At 45.1% G+C, this 15,403-nt stretch overlaps 2 protein-coding genes across 30 annotated transcripts; one reads left to right on the plus strand and one right to left on the minus strand.

Moving 5' to 3' along the window:
• Window positions 1-298: 298 nt before the first annotated feature.
• LOC107210687 (deoxycytidine kinase-like) lies at window positions 299-5,370 on the minus strand. Of its 2 annotated transcripts, XM_015641819.3 has the most exons (7): window positions 4,641-5,370; window positions 3,921-4,036; window positions 3,333-3,526; window positions 2,969-3,116; window positions 2,618-2,733; window positions 1,194-1,293; window positions 299-533 (listed from the first exon to the last, which is right to left on the minus strand). In XM_015641819.3, exons 1-7 carry the CDS (start codon window positions 4,738-4,740, stop codon window positions 495-497), a joined length of 813 nt encoding a protein of 270 aa, XP_015497305.1. In that variant the 5' UTR covers window positions 4,741-5,370; the 3' UTR covers window positions 299-494. The 2 variants fall into 2 exon arrangements, with proteins under 2 accessions (XP_015497305.1, XP_033373641.1); XM_033517750.1 differs by lacking the exon at window positions 1,194-1,293.
• Window positions 5,371-5,495: 125 nt separating this feature from the next.
• HNRNPH1 (heterogeneous nuclear ribonucleoprotein H1) lies at window positions 5,496-14,355 on the plus strand. 28 transcript variants are annotated; one of them, XM_033517730.1, is made up of 15 exons: window positions 5,496-5,590; window positions 6,340-6,477; window positions 7,289-7,444; window positions 7,645-7,788; window positions 9,286-9,424; window positions 10,418-10,596; window positions 10,850-10,921; window positions 11,000-11,133; window positions 11,300-11,435; window positions 11,602-11,685; window positions 11,814-11,864; window positions 12,198-12,281; window positions 12,728-12,790; window positions 12,893-12,985; window positions 13,570-14,355. In XM_033517730.1, the coding sequence occupies exons 2-15, from the start codon at window positions 6,384-6,386 to the stop codon at window positions 13,692-13,694; spliced, it is 1,554 nt and encodes a 517-aa protein (XP_033373621.1). In that variant the 5' UTR covers window positions 5,496-5,590; window positions 6,340-6,383; the 3' UTR covers window positions 13,695-14,355. The 28 variants fall into 28 exon arrangements, 26 of the variants coding, with proteins under 26 accessions (XP_033373621.1, XP_015497304.1, XP_033373631.1 ...); XM_033517729.1 differs by lacking the exon at window positions 5,496-5,590 and adding an exon at window positions 6,047-6,141 and having other exon boundaries at window positions 13,455-14,355; XM_033517725.1 differs by lacking the exon at window positions 5,496-5,590 and adding an exon at window positions 6,047-6,141.
• The last annotated feature ends 1,048 nt before the right edge of the window (window positions 14,356-15,403 follow it).

Genomic DNA, 15,403 nt, shown 5'->3' on the forward strand with positions numbered 1-15,403 from the left:
ACAGTTTATTACAGGTCTAACGTCCAGCCTTAAGTAGCGTAAAGCCGGTGGAAACGGCCACTCAGTAAAGCAGAAGTTGAAAGTAAAGGTTTCTGGACGCCATAACAGTCTCGTCTTAAAATGGTGAACCCGTGCCAGTTATTGCAAAACAATCCTGCTCAGCGCCTGCTATCTGTTTACTGGGTGTCGGCCTCTGACGACTGCTGAGCTCCCCCGCGGGGAGAGCAACTCCAGAGGCAATAGGATTTTTAAAATCTTTATTAAATAGCAGAGAATGTACAGGAAAAAAAAAACAACATTATCAAAGCACCCCATGTTTATTCTTTTTAGCTATACAAAAAGATCTATCAAAACCCACAGAGCTCAGACAAGGAGAAAAATAAACAACTTTGTTTTTACATTTCAGGTTTGCTTTAAAATAAGCTATACAGGCATTTGTTTAAATTTTTGAACACACAGATTGGCAGATGAACTTCACTGACTTATTATTCGAATTAATTTTCATCTTCCAAAGAAGTCAGGAACGACTTGACCTATTTAAAAAAAATTGTATATGTATTATTTGGTACATTAAAAGCTAAAGTATCAGGCTTTTCCCTTTATTTGGGAAGAAATAGTCTGTTACTATAGTTTTCCAGTGATATTTTGCCCTACATTTAATTCATGACCTGAAATGCATGTGGCCTTTCAGAGGGGTGAAGTAGAAGATGGCATGTCTGAGTGTCTGTTCAAAATGAAGCTATTAATTGCTGGTTTCCATGAGAATGTAACGACAAATACCTCCGCAGTTAAGCATTGTGCTCCCCTTCGAAGTTTATTTAGAGCTGTTTAATTGAGGGAATTAGTCTTGGCTTAAAGGAGTCATTCTTCAGTAATCTCAAATTGATGACCCAGAACAAGATGAAGAAAATGGTTTATAGGGTTTGCTAGAAGAGTACTTCCTCATGCTTTTAAGTATTAGGTGGATTTTTTTTTTCCCCGTGGACTGGCCAAACAACTCTACCAGAATTTCTTTAGGCATGTACTTCTCAAGTCATGCCTTTCCTTTTAATTAGTAAAATATAATTTTGACCTCTTTATTACCACCTTGTCTCCTCAAATGGGTGTTTATTCCCCCCCCCCGTTGGAAGTGTCACTGCTTGAATAACTGCAGAAGAAAAACAGATATAAACCCCCCACTGCTTGATACTTACTTTATCAGTCAAGTACTCTTGTTTAATTTTATCGTTCTTAAAATCTTCATTAACATCCAAAACTAGAATAGGAATCTCCTTAATGTTCTCAAAATCAACTCTGTTAAATGGAAGAACATGGTTTGAGTAAAAACTACATGAGATACTGTGCATTCAAGACCCCTGCTCTTGATGACCACATGCACCTGATATGTTGATGCCTAAAACTTAAATATAAAGCCCATATAAAGTTTGTCTTTAATCACTCTTCATATATTTCACAAATGTGAACTCTTAGTATCTATCTGTAATGTACAGATGGGGGGAAGATTTTTCCTTAATTTCCTTTATCTCGTTCTTGTCACAGAGACAAAGTATTTTTTTCAAAATCTCACTTGTCCAGTATCTTCCCCAACCTAATCCACTTAAGAAGATGCATTTTAAAAGCTTCCTTTCATGAGGATAATGTCTTAAACAGGTTGTGAGAGTGATATTAAAAATGTCTTGGACATAAGCAGGACCATTTTGGCTTCTGTTTAGGAACAGATAGGAGCCAGTAGTAATTATTTTCAATGTGGAAAGCATTTTTAAAACGCAGTATTTGTGCTGAACAACATCCTAACTTGTGCTCAAACACTTAAGTGTTCTTATTACAGACAGAGGAAGTGCTTGCTTACAGGTATGGAATGAGTACACACAGGTTTGGAATGAATACACAACATAAACATTCCCAAAATTCAACACTATGCACTGCCTTCTGTCTCATAAGCATTTGGGTCATCCCATGTGAAACTTCAAGTAGATCAAACTGATAATGTACTTTTCCTGGAATTGTAATATTTCCCATTCAGTAGAATATGTTGGACTCCTAGGGAAAAATCTAGAGTATGCTTTCATGTTCAGAGATTCCTTAGATGGGAAAGCCAGTAAGAGTCAATAAGGAAGTTGTGGGAAGGTGTGCAGAGATCACTCAGTTGCTGATTAGGTTTCTTGTGTGTAACAGGTCTGCCAGAAGTCTGATTATTGTTTAAATTGAAGTTAGGATTAATATTTAAACTTTGTTGAAATGCAGTCCTGCTAGTTTAAAGGTAGTTGGGGCCTTGTCTTGCCCCTTACATTGCAACAGAAACTGCATGGTAAGAAGTGTATGATTGGCCCTTGAACGTCATTTTAAGTATCATATTCCTGAGTCCTTCCAATTAGCAAAATCCATATCCTTGCTGGCATTAAAACTGTAAAGCTTCCTAGTTGAAGTTAATGCTTAACAAAGGTTTTAAATTAGATGTAGTTCCATCTGAACTGACCCAGCCTGAAATGGGTGTAAATACAAGTCTATTCATCTGCCTGAGTGAAACTAGACAATCTAAATTCTATAAATCTGAGGCTTAAAGTAGGAAAGAGCCTTGCCTGTAAGTTAAAACTTGCTACAGCAAATGTATTCCTACCTCATAGTCCTTTCATGAAGCCAGGTTTCATGTTTATAGTGGAGGTTTTCCAAATACTCAAGCTCAATTCCTTGCTCCTCTTCTCTTCCCCTCATCTGTAGTCTTTCCATGCATTTCTAGGGAGAAAAAAAAAGTATAAACTTGGTCATTAGTCATGTGTTGTAGGTTAAATCAGCTAAACGGATCAAGTGGCCCTTAACTTGGAAGGACTAATGCTAGACACTAGTGAGCATTAATTTAAATGCTTGGCTGAACATAAATGAGTTAAATCTAGAAAAATTTTCTTACATCCTCTTAAACCTCTGGAAAACGAAATTGGAACTGAAAAACCTCTATTTTTAGTGAACATACCTGAGGTGTGGTTCTGAGATAGATCATGCCATCCAGTTCTATATCTGATTGAAACTGATTCAAAAGCCATGTGTGCCAGTCCTGATAAATAGACCACTCTGTTTCATTAATGTTTCCAGACTCGAACAGGTTGGAAGCAAATACGTATCTGCAATGCAAGACATCAGTCTCATGCCAGGAATAACAAAAGTGAACTACCAAAACATTGGTCATTAGAACAGAATGATGGTATGGGGAAAAAAAAAAAAAAGCCTTAAGCCTGCTCCCTTGCAAATTTTAAGTATCAAGTATTTTCTCGGCTTCATATCTTTAAAGCTCTGGAAACTGTTAATGTGAGTTCTTGCTGTGCTGTGGGAGTAATTACCTGTCACTGTACACAGATCTCTCGAAAAATTGCACTGGATGTTCTGCTTCAAGTAGCTTGGCTGAGACAGGTTTTAATTGTGCTTTTACTCGGCTCAAGCAGGCGTAAGTCTGAAACGTGTAAGCCCATCTTGTGGGTTTGTCATACAGCATTTGAAGTAAGTTTCCTCCACTCTTCTGAGATGTTGAAAGTTCCTAGAAGGCAAGAGAAAAAAGTTAATATGAATGTACTGCTTTTCTTAATCCAGAATTCTGATTTAAGTAAGAATTGATGGCTTTCTTTTTATTACTAAGAAAATGCTTAGGCATAGGACCTAACAACTCTTTCCTCAGGTAATGGTGGTTTTCATGATAGCTTCTTTGAGTAGTTTGAGTCACAGATTTTAGTGTGATTCACATGGAGTAGGGGATGTGATTTCGAATATACATTTCAGCAATATCTTGCCTTTAGAATTTGAGTGCCTGACCAACTGTGGTATGATAGTGGGGATGACTGGCCGATGCAGACTAAGTATAGTTGGATTTTGGCATAGCTCCCTGGTTGTGGAACTCCCTGCAGTTTCTTCTGGCCCAAACTCTGCCTACCCACCTCATACTCATCCTCGGCTGTCTGGATGTTGCACCACTTAGCGATGGGCTCGGGGATGATCTCCCACTCATCGCTGTTTTTCTCCAGCAGCTTGACAAACGTTGACTTCCCGGCAGCTGCGGAAGATTAGAGCAGTTCACAAAGGGGTGGGGGTTGATTGCTCTGGTGCTATTAATGGACAGGGTTTGAGGCTGTTGAGGTGCGGGGCCGGCCGGGTGCGCCGAGAAAGCAAACAGCGCTAATCTGCCACGCCAGAGGGGCCGCGCCCGGCCGGGCGGGCGGTGAGGGCTGCCGAAGAGCAGCCGACATTTTAGGAGCGGCGGTGGCGGGCGGAGCTTGGGGAGAGAGCGAGGGAGCGACCGCGCAGGCGCTGGGACTTGGCGCGGGCGGGAGGGAGCGAGCGAGCGCTGGAGCCCCGAACGGGCCGGGAGGCACCGGGGGTTTGTGCTCCCGAGCCTGCCCTGCGCCTTGGTGTGACTGACGGGCACCCTGCCCGGGGGGCTTCCCGTCCGCCCCAGCCTTGTTCCGGGCTCTCGGGTCCCGATGCGGCTCTCCCTGCAGAACCCCCCGCTGCCCGCAGAGCCATGGGGACAAGCGCCGCAGCCGCGCCCCTCTCTCTCCCAGTCTCCCCTGACCCTTTGGGCTGCTCGCAGCCTGAACCCCCCCTCCTCCCCGGACTCCCCTGCCACCTTCAGCCGCCTCCCGCACCGCCTCGCTCACCGATGTTCCCCTCGATGGAAATCTTCCTGAGGCGTTTTTGGAAGCTGGATTCGAGGGAACCGGCGGGGCTCTTGCAGTGCCGCTTGGCGGGGGTAGACATGGCTGTGCCGAGCGGGAACTCGAGGGGTTCCCAGCTGCTCCGGCGCACTTTAAGCGTCCCGCCAGGCGGGTGGGCGGGATGGCCGCTTCCCGCCAATCCTCCCAGAGAAAAGGCGGAGGCGCTGCCCCCTCCCCCGCTCCTGCCCCGCTCCTGCCGCCGCGGTGTTACAAAATGGGCGTTCGGCAAGTGAAATGGAGAAGAGAGCTTTGTGCAGGAAGTGACTGTAGCACGGTTCCACTTAATGATCTAATTTGCATTTCTGTAAGCGGGTTCGCCATGTTTGATTTACTTATGTAAACTTGAGCATGTACTGGGGAAAAAAAAAAGTCAAAAAGCCTCCAGCTGTGGGGGAGGGGTAGTTGTTAGTAATCCGGAACACGTCAAACAAAAAGTTACATGAGAGATGTAGGCTCAGTTTGTTTTGGTTCTGACTGGAGAAGAAATACTCGTGAATGAATGGTGTTCAGCCGGAGACTAAGAGCAGCTTCTGGGCTCCAAATACTTGTGTCAGGGGTCTAGAAGCTTGCTTAACTGTAGGCATGGGTCCTGTATCACCTGCATAGACAAGTTGAAACATGAGCTGGTTATCCAAGGGGAAAGGGGATGGAGGATTCTTAGATGATGAGTTATTCCAGTTTCCTCTTTCCTCCTCGGTAATACTGAGATTCAAGGTGATATCTAGCTAGGTCTGGTGTGTTTGGAAGAAATGGGAGGGAATTAACTTTTCCGTACTTTTATGATAATTATGACCCATTGTCTCTTCTTTCCCCATCTCCTCCAAACACACCAGGCTTCAGTGACCGAAGCGAGCAGATTGTTTCACGTGGGGTAGCGTCAGCCTTTGAAGCTGGTAAGTGCTAGTTCCCACACGCGGTGTGTGCAGCCAGAGCGCTCCGGTGTCCGCACCACGCGGGAGCCGCGACGGGCCGGGGCGGGGGCGCGCGGGGCACGCGCAGTGCGGCGAGCGGCGCCCCGGGCGCGCGGGGCCGGGGCTTTGTTCGGCGGGCAGCGCGTGCGCACAGGCGGCGCGCGGGGTCTTGGGGGCGGGGCCGGGCTGCACCGGGGCACATGCGCGCCCCGCACCCGCCCGGGCCACGCCGCTGCCGGTACCGTGCTCGGCGCAGGGCTCGCGGTGCTCAGTACCCGCTCGCCACACGCTGCTTTCTGCGAACCGGCCGCGGGCGCTGCGCCATTGCCGCGGGCCCGCCAGGGCGGCGTCTGGGACCGCGCTCTTTGTGCGGAGGAAAGCCCGGCCCAGCGGAAGCGGGAGCATCCGCCGCCATTTCCTAGCGCGCTCTCGCTACAGGCTCGCCTGCTCGCTGCCGCCTGACCGGGACTAGGCGCTCTCCGGACAGCGGATCAGGCTCGGAGCCCTAGAACCAGCGCGGAGCCCCACCATGTGTGCGTGCGGGGAAGGGGCAGGGCGCGGGCCGGGGGCGGGAGCGGCGCCGTGTGTGTGAGGCGGCAGCGCCTAAGGCAGAGGAGGATCAGGGAGGGCCGGCCGGGGCACAGGCCAGGGGGGCCGCCGGGCGCTCTGAGGGGGTGCGGGTGGCGGCCGTGCTGAGCAGTATCTCAAAGGACCCGTTCTGGTCTTTCCAGCAACCACAGAAGCAGAGACAGAGCAGAGCCTCACCCCCAATGTGATGCTCAACACAGAGAGCAGTGAGGGATATGTGGTGAAAGTCCGGGGGCTGCCTTGGTCCTGCTCCACTGAGGAGGTGCAGAGGTTCTTCTCCGGTAAGTGGGGCTGTGGGGGGAGTAAGAGGTGTGGGAGAGGGGCTGGGCGCTGCTACCAGTTCTGGATCCCTCCCAGGGATGCTTGGCAGTGGGAATACTGTAGTGAGCAGGAGGCATTCAGTAGCCAGCGTGGTTTGTAGTGCAACAAGTGCTTCAGCCAGAACCTGGTATGCACAGCCATGTTCACGCAGCACAGAGGAGCTTAGTGTCTGAATTGCTGGGATAGCCGCAACTGCCTTTGCTGCTTGAGTAACTAGGAGAGAGAGGGTTTTATTTTAAAAAATGTTCAACCTGAAGGAAGAATTTTGAAGCTAAATCAGTTTACTTCTTGTGTTGTCCCAATAGACTCTTGTTAAGTGTGTATCCTTCCCCAAATTCTCAGCATTCTGCAGTAATAAATATTGGCGATAAATATATGCTTTCTGCAGTGACTAGAGCTTTTAAAACTGCTTCAGGAATTTGCTGTATTGGACTCTGTTCTGATTTACTTTATTGCACTTAACACTGATTGTTATTATTATTTATTTCACACTAATAAGAAAGTTAAGATCAAAATCAGATAGTATGTTCAACTTGAGGCAGAAAAGCTTTGGAAATGGGTAATTTGTATTTGCTTAATACTGATCTGTAGGCTAACTGCAGTTAGCATCTTGGTTAATTAGTCATTTTTAAGTTATAACAAGAATGCTGCTGATTTTGTTGTTGTGGTGTAATTGGTACTCAGTACATTTTTTTGTTTTAGCTCTCTGAAACTTCCAAAGTAACACTGTTCCTGTAATAATGTAATTCTGCCTTCCTGTTTAATTTTCAGATTGCAAAATTCTGAACGGGGCTTTGGGTATCCGTTTCATCTATACCAGGGAGGGCAGACCAAGTGGAGAAGCATTTGCTGAACTTGAGTCAGAGGAAGATGTGAAATTGGCCCTGAAAAAAGACAGAGAAACAATGGGACACAGATATGTTGAAGGTTTGACTTAGTTGGTCTAGTAACTGACTACATTGTGTTTGTGCTTGATGGGTTTTTGGTAAATTGCTTTTCTTGTCTCTTTAAAATGCATGTGAAAGGACAGATGGACTTGCATATCATAAGTTGACTAATTTCAAGGCAAATGACTTTAAAAACTCTTCCCTACTCCAGAATGCATTAATTCTAAGTGCCTTTTACAGTTTTCAAGTCAAACAACGTTGAAATGGATTGGGTTCTGAAGCATACTGGTCCCAACAGCCCTGATACAGCTAATGATGGTTTTGTACGTCTTAGAGGACTCCCATTTGGCTGTAGTAAAGAAGAAATTGTACAGTTTTTTTCAGGTATGTGGGATAAAAGTAGTAGCTGTAGCACTATTGGTTTATGCTAAAAAACCCCACCAAACCAAAAAACATGGATTGCCCAGTAGTACTGCCCAACAGTATTATCATGGGTATTAAAAGTAAATAAACCAATTCTTCACTAGTTTTCTGGGCATGACAAATCCTTTGGATTACTTCCTAAAGTACTTGATAACTAAATAATTTAGGGAAAGCCAAAAAGTTGCTCAAATTTATACTTGGTGGGACCTGCTGTTTCAATTAAGGATTATAGAAAAGTGTCTTGCTTTCCAAATAAATCTGAATATTTCATGTGGGAGGATATTTCTACCCCTAGCCTTGGCTGATTTGCCCTGGTCAGTGAAGGGTGTAGAGCACCCTCAACACTGGGCTCTGTGTGAGGAGCAGGTTCTCAGTAAGGGCCCATGACCTCTTCCCTACATAGAACTAGTATTGAAAAAAATTCAGAGAAAACCTGCTGAACTCTACCCAAGTACAGATTAGCCCCTTTCTCTTCCTATGGGGAAAAAACCCCCACCAGACCCCTGAAATTGCCTAGCTCAGAGTTTTTATGGATGAAGAGATAATGTCTTGTTTTGACTAATTTTTACTTTTTTGCAGCTGTTTTATGTTTTACAAACTGGAATTAGACTATTAAAATGTCTAAGAATGGAATCTGTTGATTGTTTAGGATTTCACTTGTTATTTTCAAAATACTAGATTTCTAAATGTTTTGCTATAACAAGATATGATAGAGCTTACTGTTTTGCTTTAAAATACAGTAGAAACATTTCCAGTTTTACAGTCTCAGAAGTTGTTTTTTTGTTTTCTGAATTGGTGATATGAACAAGAGCAATTTCTAAGTATGTGCATTTTAAACTGTTTTTTTCTTACATGGTGAAGTAATTCAAGCTTTATAAGTTGTTTATGTGCTTATTATACAAAATGTGTCTCTTCTGTTCAGGAACTAATATTTAAAAATGGCTTCATGATTTTTTTCTTAATTAAGCACTCCTAAAGATTAAGAAAACCCAACAAAACAATGCTGAAACTTAATGTTTGCATAAGACTAATTATTTTATCTAAGTGACCTCTAGTAAAATTACTTGTTCTATATAAAACTGTTTAACTTGCTATGTTTGAATTTTAAGTTCTCTTAAAAAGTTCCTCTTAAATACTTTCACAGAATTGACGAGGTTTGTAATAATGTGTGAAGTTCTTAACGCACCCTGCATTAGATGCCTTCTCTGAGGGGCTGTCCCTGACCCTCAGAGCATTTCTGAGCTCTGCAGGGTGGGTTAAGAACCTGAACTGAATGGTATGTGATCATGGAGCTCTTTGTTGACGTGCCTTTTTTATTCTGGTGTTCTAGAATCAACATACCATTTGCTTAAAAGTGTTTAAATTCTGGTGTTTTTAAAGCTATAAGAAAAAACTCATGACTGGGCTTGTGATGTTAATATTGCCCCCCTACTGGGGTTATTTGTCCTTGGGTTGAAGGGTTGGAAATCGTGCCAAATGGGATAACATTGCCGGTGGACTTCCAGGGGAGGAGTACGGGGGAGGCCTTCGTGCAGTTTGCTTCACAGGAAATAGCTGAAAAGGCTCTAAAGAAACACAAGGAAAGAATAGGGCACAGGTGGGGATGGATGGTTGGTTGGCTCTGTCACTTTTCTTATGGTAAACAATTAAATCCATATTCTCTCTTCTGAAAATGTTAGCACCCCAATCAAAACAGTGTTTTGGTCTCTAACTTGGTGATGAGTAAAGATATTGATTGCTATAGTGTGTGTGGCACAGACTATTAAATCTACCCAAAAAATACAGGACAAAATTGAGATAAACTAAAACATGCTTTGGAAAATGAGTAATAATAGGCATTCAAAACTACAGTTTGGAAATGACAAAGTTGAGAGACTATGGCTTTAACTTCTCAAATAGCACCAATTCTGCCTTTAGCTCTAAAGACATGCACAGTATTCTTACTACCATAAGAAAATGTGATACTTTCTAAACTTGTTTTATAAGTTGAAATGTAACAAAATTACTTACTTGTATTAATCTTCAATGTAATAAGCATAGCTTTCAAGAAATTGTCACAAAGGGTTTTTATTCAATTTTACTTGTGACTATTTTTCATTGAAGCATGCACCTTATGCCTACGCTGAATTACTGAAGCATAGGCTGGGTTCAGTAGTACATGCAGAGCTATCTGTGGCATCCTGGTGGGTTAAACTCTCGGTGGAGATCGGGTTTTTAACCCTCTGTTTCCGTTGCCTTGAGCAACCGTGCTGAGTTGAGTGGACATCAGTCCCTCCTACATTGTTTGACTAACTTTTTAAACTGGGGGGAGGTGGGTGGGGAATCAGTATTGCTCCCCCACCCTTAAGGTTGGGATACTGCAAAGTATGTGGAGCACAAACCCTTCAGTAATTTTAATTTCTTGAAAATACACTGATTTAAATGTAATGTAGTGCTAATAATAGTCATTGCCTACATAACGTTAAGAAACCTGGCTTAAAATTACTGCCAGTGTCAAGGCTATGACTAAATGGCTTGTTGTAAATGTGAACTTGTGAGGTGTTTGTGGAAGGAATCAAAGACTGACTTCTCCCTGTGCAAACACTTGTAGGTACATTGAGATCTTCAAGAGTAGTCGAGCAGAGGTGCGCACTCACTATGACCCTCCCCGCAAGCTGTTGGCCATGCAGAGACCTGGTCCGTACGACAGGCCTGGCCTGACGCGCGGATACAACAGTCTGGGTAGAGGAAGTAGCTTGGAGAGAATGAGGCGTGGAGCCTACGGAGGAGGTAAGTGCACGGAGGCCCAGGGAGCTGCTCGTTTGAAAAGCAGCAACTCTTGGACCTGTTAGTGTCTCCCCAGCTGTATATGTGTCCTTGGCCTTAATTCTTGTAGAAGAAATGAAATGCTGTAGAAGAAATGAAATGTTGTAGTGGTCATTGTTTGCAGTGTGTACTGTGTATTTGGATCTTTCTGTAGTCAAAATGAAAGTTTATTTGGATCTTTGTGTAGTTGAAATGAACATGTCCAATCTATTTCTAGGTTATGGAGGTTATGATGACTACAATGGGTATAATGATGGCTATGGGTTTGGTTCTGATAGATTTGGAAGAGGTAAGGATCTCTAATAGGAACAGTAACTGAACTTACGACATGTCCCAAAAGAAACTAAAATACATCTGAAAGACCTAGAATGGACTCTTTTCTCCGCAGGGATGTCGGACCACAGGTACGGCGACGGATCGTCCACCTTCCAGAGCACGACCGGCCACTGCGTCCACATGCGAGGTCTGCCCTACAGAGCCACAGAGAATGACATCTACAACGTGAGTGCCTCATGCTGCTCCCCAGTGCATGGCCTTGGGTCCCAGGGGCTTTGTGGGACATGCCAGCTGCACTGCAGCTGGAGTGTTCCTCTGGAGAAAATGGCTTGTTGTAAACCCAAACTGTTGCATTGGTGCGTTTTAATCTGTGTGACTGTTCCATGTGTAGTTCTTCTCACCTCTGAACCCTGTAAGAGTACACATTGAAATCGGACCAGATGGCAGGGTAACCGGAGAGGCAGATGTTGAATTTGCTACTCACGAGGACGCAGTGGCCGCTATGTCCAAAGACAAAGCGAATATGCGTAAGTCCGACCGCTCAGGAGCAGTGGCTTTAGGGAGCTGACAGCACTGCACAGTGCATCTGCTGCAACTGGAATGCCGAAGGTTTCAGTGCAGTCTCACTTGCAGTGAGACAAGCTGTACAGGTTTGGTGTGAAATGCTCTCATGGGAAAACTTTCTTCTTCCAGAACACAGATATGTAGAGCTCTTCCTGAATTCTACAGCAGGAGGAACTGGTGGTGCCTATGGTAGTCAGATGATGGGAGCAATGGGTATGTAACAGTCTAACTGCACTTCCAAACAAGTGCTTGCTGTGGAAGCTGGCTTATTTTATACAGCTCCTGCTTATTGTGTGCCTGGCATCAAAACTGAAATTCAACATTCTGTCTTAATCACACAGTCAAGGAGTCGGAAGGGGTAGTCCAAGATTGGAATACTAGCACATTGCCAGGTACATAAACCTTTTGAGAATACATTTGAGCTTTAGTAGGTTGAATAAACTTGTGGTGCTGAGTGTGGTATGCTTGGTGGAATGAGTGGCTTCTTTGGGAGTGTGGTAGTGCAAAATCTGGGAGATGCCTATCCTTTTTATTTTCCTTCCCCTTCCCTATTTGGAATACCAGAACATAGTTCGGTGATGGAGGATGTATCTGGCATGTGACCCTGCCATTCAAGCCGAGTCTTGGTGGTGGTGAGAGAGAGATACTTGGAATTGGGAGAAATTGTCTGAATTGCTCTTGCAAACCCCAGAATTCTTAAAAAAATCTAAAATGTGTGTTTGTAGCACAAGTCTTAAATGCCTGTTGCTGTTGTGCCTCTAAGACAGATACCCTCCTGACACCCAGCTGGGCTGGTTTCGGAGATGAAGGTGGGGTTGGTTTCTGTGGGAGCTCCTTTCTTGGAGGTGCTGGGGGGGGTGGGGGTGTGTGGATACACTATTACTTTTATAATATTTGGTTACAAAATGTTTGTAGTTTAATGCTGATACTGAAACTACAGAAAGTAGTATAGGCAAGTGATGAGGTGAAGAGGTGTTTGATTAAACAGAGGTATCTGTGTCTGAGCCACAGCACTGCTGTGATGTGAGGCACAACCACTCTGGAGCAGGAATAAGTTTGTCAGGGCCATATGCACATGACTGACTCCAGTTAATGAGCTGCTGTGCTTCTGAAAGGACAGCACTCCTGTGTAAGGTCCTTTAAAGCTAAGTTAAAGTCTTTTGGGGTGTGTTACAGTACAGATCAATCCTGTTTAGTATAGTCCACAGAAATTGTAAAAGTAACTTCTAAAGTTCTTGTTGCTGCTTGATTGCAGGGATGTCTTTAGAAACCCCATCACTTTCCTTGAGCATGTTAAACTTCCCTTGGTGTGAGCAAGGTAGTGCCAGAGTGCAGGGGCTGTTGGTTGGGTGAGGGCTGGGGTTGATGATGAGTAGATCTTGACCGGCAAGTTCTTAATGTTTTTACCCTTAACTTAAAGGGAGCCAATCCAGTTACGGTGCTCCAGGCAACCAGCAGCTGAGTGGGGGTTATGGCGGAGGATATGGAGGTCAAAGCAGCATGAGTGGCTATGGTAAGAGCATTTCTTTTTTTGTTTCCATTGAGCCAGGTGCAGCTGGCTTAACATACCCTTCACTGGTGTTGAAGGGTTGTGTTCTAACCTGGGCAGCACAGGCTCTGAAAGTTAAAAATGTGGCTTCTGTGACTTGGGGAATTGGGGGGGGGGGGGAAATCAATTTAAAGCTCCAATGGGGATCTGAGGGGGGGAAATGTGGAAAACTATTCTTAAAGGGGCAGGAAATGCCAGTCTCAGACTTGCATTGCTCTGATCACATCTTTTCTTAATCCAAAAGCTGGAGACCAGCTTTGTTTAACCACCACAGTACAAATGGGGGAGGGGGTCATGGGAGGCTGGGTCCTCCCTATTCCCCCAGAGCAGTGGTAAAGCTCTGGCTTGGGAACGGGGTGATGCAGAGCTCGTGCTGTCGTTGAACATCCGATAACTGACTTTGGGTACGGAGCTGTAAACTGACACTTTGCAGCGTTGGGCACGGTAGACGGTATTTACGAGGTGGCCCAGCAAGGACAGGCGTTGGGGCAAGGATGCTTCGAGTCGGCCTGAGGCAGCTGTGAACCTGCTGTCGGTTTCCCCCTCAGACCCCGGGAGCCAGGGCGCCATGAACAGCAGCTACTACAGCAGTGGGAACCGCGCATCCATGGGAGTGAACGGCATGGGCGGCATGTCCAACATGTCCAACATGAGTGGTGGCTGGGGAATGTAACCAATCGCTGACTTTTGGTCACATCTTTTTTAAAAAACAAAAAAACAAAAAACTAAGTTTAACAGTTTTGCAATACGAGCTTGTGATTTATGCTTTACTGTAAGTGAATTCAGGATTGTTTTAAAACCTTTCAGGTTCAGTATTTTTGAACATACAGAAATGAACATTCATCTAGGATGTAATAACCAAGTAAAGACTATAACTGTTAAACAATTTGGAGCGTTTCTCAAATTAGTTTTGTTGTAGGAGTGTATTTAAGCAGTAAGCGTATTTAGGTTAAAGCTGTTTGAATTATGTTAAATGTTGCTCTTATACCATATTACATCCAACACTGTTTTGAATACATGTTGAAAGAGACATGCTTTTTTGTAAAGAACCAATATAGGAGCTGTGTCTGAAAATCAAAGTGAACATTTGGCATGTTAGTTCTAGTTTATTTCTTTTAATATCCTGTAAGGCATGTTAAAGCTTTTTTTTTTTTTAAGTTAATGGGGGAAACATGTTGAGACGCAATACGGCTACTTTAGGATTTTGGTCTTGGTGTTCGTATAAAATTCTGAGGCCTTGATTTAATCTTTCATTGTATTGTGATTTCCTTTTTAGGTGTATTGCGCTAAGTGAAACTTGTTAAATAAATCTTCCTTTTAAAAACTGGAACTCACTCCTTCTTGACCTCCAGCTTCTTGTAACCACACTCTCAGCCATGTCCTGTGTGACTGTTGTGCTCTGGCCCAGCAGCTGCTGAGCACTGACCCCTCCCAGAGCACTGACCCAGAGAGTGTTAACAGTGACACGGGGGAACCACCCCCGCTGCTGGGGGTGCCCAGGGGGCCTTGGTTCAAAGCGCTGCATGGCTGTGCCATGAGCAGGGGGGGTCTGGGCGTTAAAACTCTGGGGTGGTGAGAGGTGATCTGTACTTTCCTGTAGGTATCAGTGGACTCAGCAGCTTACTGCAACCGTGTTTCAATAAATGCAACTTGACAAATATCCTGCTTAAAGATGTGGTTTTGTAAGCAACATAGTTACAGCTTTTTGAGCACTGCACCTTCCCCTGAAATGACAGGGAACTTGTTTCTGTGCAGTGGCCATAGTATTTTGTTTGCCCTTTGTAGTAAACTGTTTGTTCTGAAGTGTTAAGAACCTGAGGTGCCTGTCTACCCTCCTGTTCTGTAGCAGAGGAGGTGTAAGGGTGGAATTCTGAGCACGGGGTACTGCAGCCATGGCTGGCTGCCATGAAAACAACCTGCTGCCAGCCCAGCTCAGTGGGCTCCTGGCCCTGCTCTGCCTCTGTTGGAGCTGGGTCAGAGTGGGGATCACCCCAGGTTTGCACTGTTTCACACGGAGCCTCTGGAAGAAGCTCACTTGGTCAAAGAGCTGCTCTGGAACCTGGGACACTCACGGGTACTGTGGGGGCTGCTGGGGCCAGGGCTGCCTTCACCGTGCTGCTGCTGTGGTGCCAGCCCCGTGCTCTGGCACAGGAACACAAAACTGTTTTGGGATCCCTGGTGCAGCAGAACCCAGGCCTGGCAGAACAGGGACCTGGTGCCCCTGGGTCTGGGGCAGCAGCTGCTCCCCTCTGTCCCAGGGGTGGACACAGTGAACTGGAGTCACTGCCATTTTCTTTTTGGAAAAGGGCAAAAGCAGTTCCAGCTGCAGGGCAGTGGCTTCATCTGGTACCTTCCAAGAATACCACAGCGTTGGTCAGGCAT

Source organism: Parus major, chromosome 13 (assembly GCF_001522545.3).
Source record: "Parus major isolate Abel chromosome 13, Parus_major1.1, whole genome shotgun sequence".
NCBI classification, from domain to species: domain Eukaryota; kingdom Metazoa; phylum Chordata; class Aves; order Passeriformes; family Paridae; genus Parus; species Parus major.

Coding starts and splice junctions, on each gene's coding strand:
- LOC107210687 (XM_015641819.3), bottom strand. CDS start 4,740: ATGTCTACCCCCGCCAAGCGGCACTGCAAGAGCCCCGCCGGTTCCCTC. Junction 2,734..2,968: donor ATCTCAGAACCACACCTCAG/GTATGTTCACTA, acceptor TTTTCTCCCTAG/AAATGCATGGAAAGACTACA. Junction 534..1,193: donor AAGAGTACTTGACTGATAAA/GTAAGTATCAAG, acceptor TTTTTTAAATAG/GTCAAGTCGTTCCTGACTTC.
- HNRNPH1 (XM_033517725.1), top strand. Junction 6,478..7,288: donor GGTGCAGAGGTTCTTCTCCG/GTAAGTGGGGCT, acceptor TTTAATTTTCAG/ATTGCAAAATTCTGAACGGG. Junction 12,791..12,892: donor CTTCCCTTGGTGTGAGCAAG/GTAGTGCCAGAG, acceptor CTTAACTTAAAG/GGAGCCAATCCAGTTACGGT.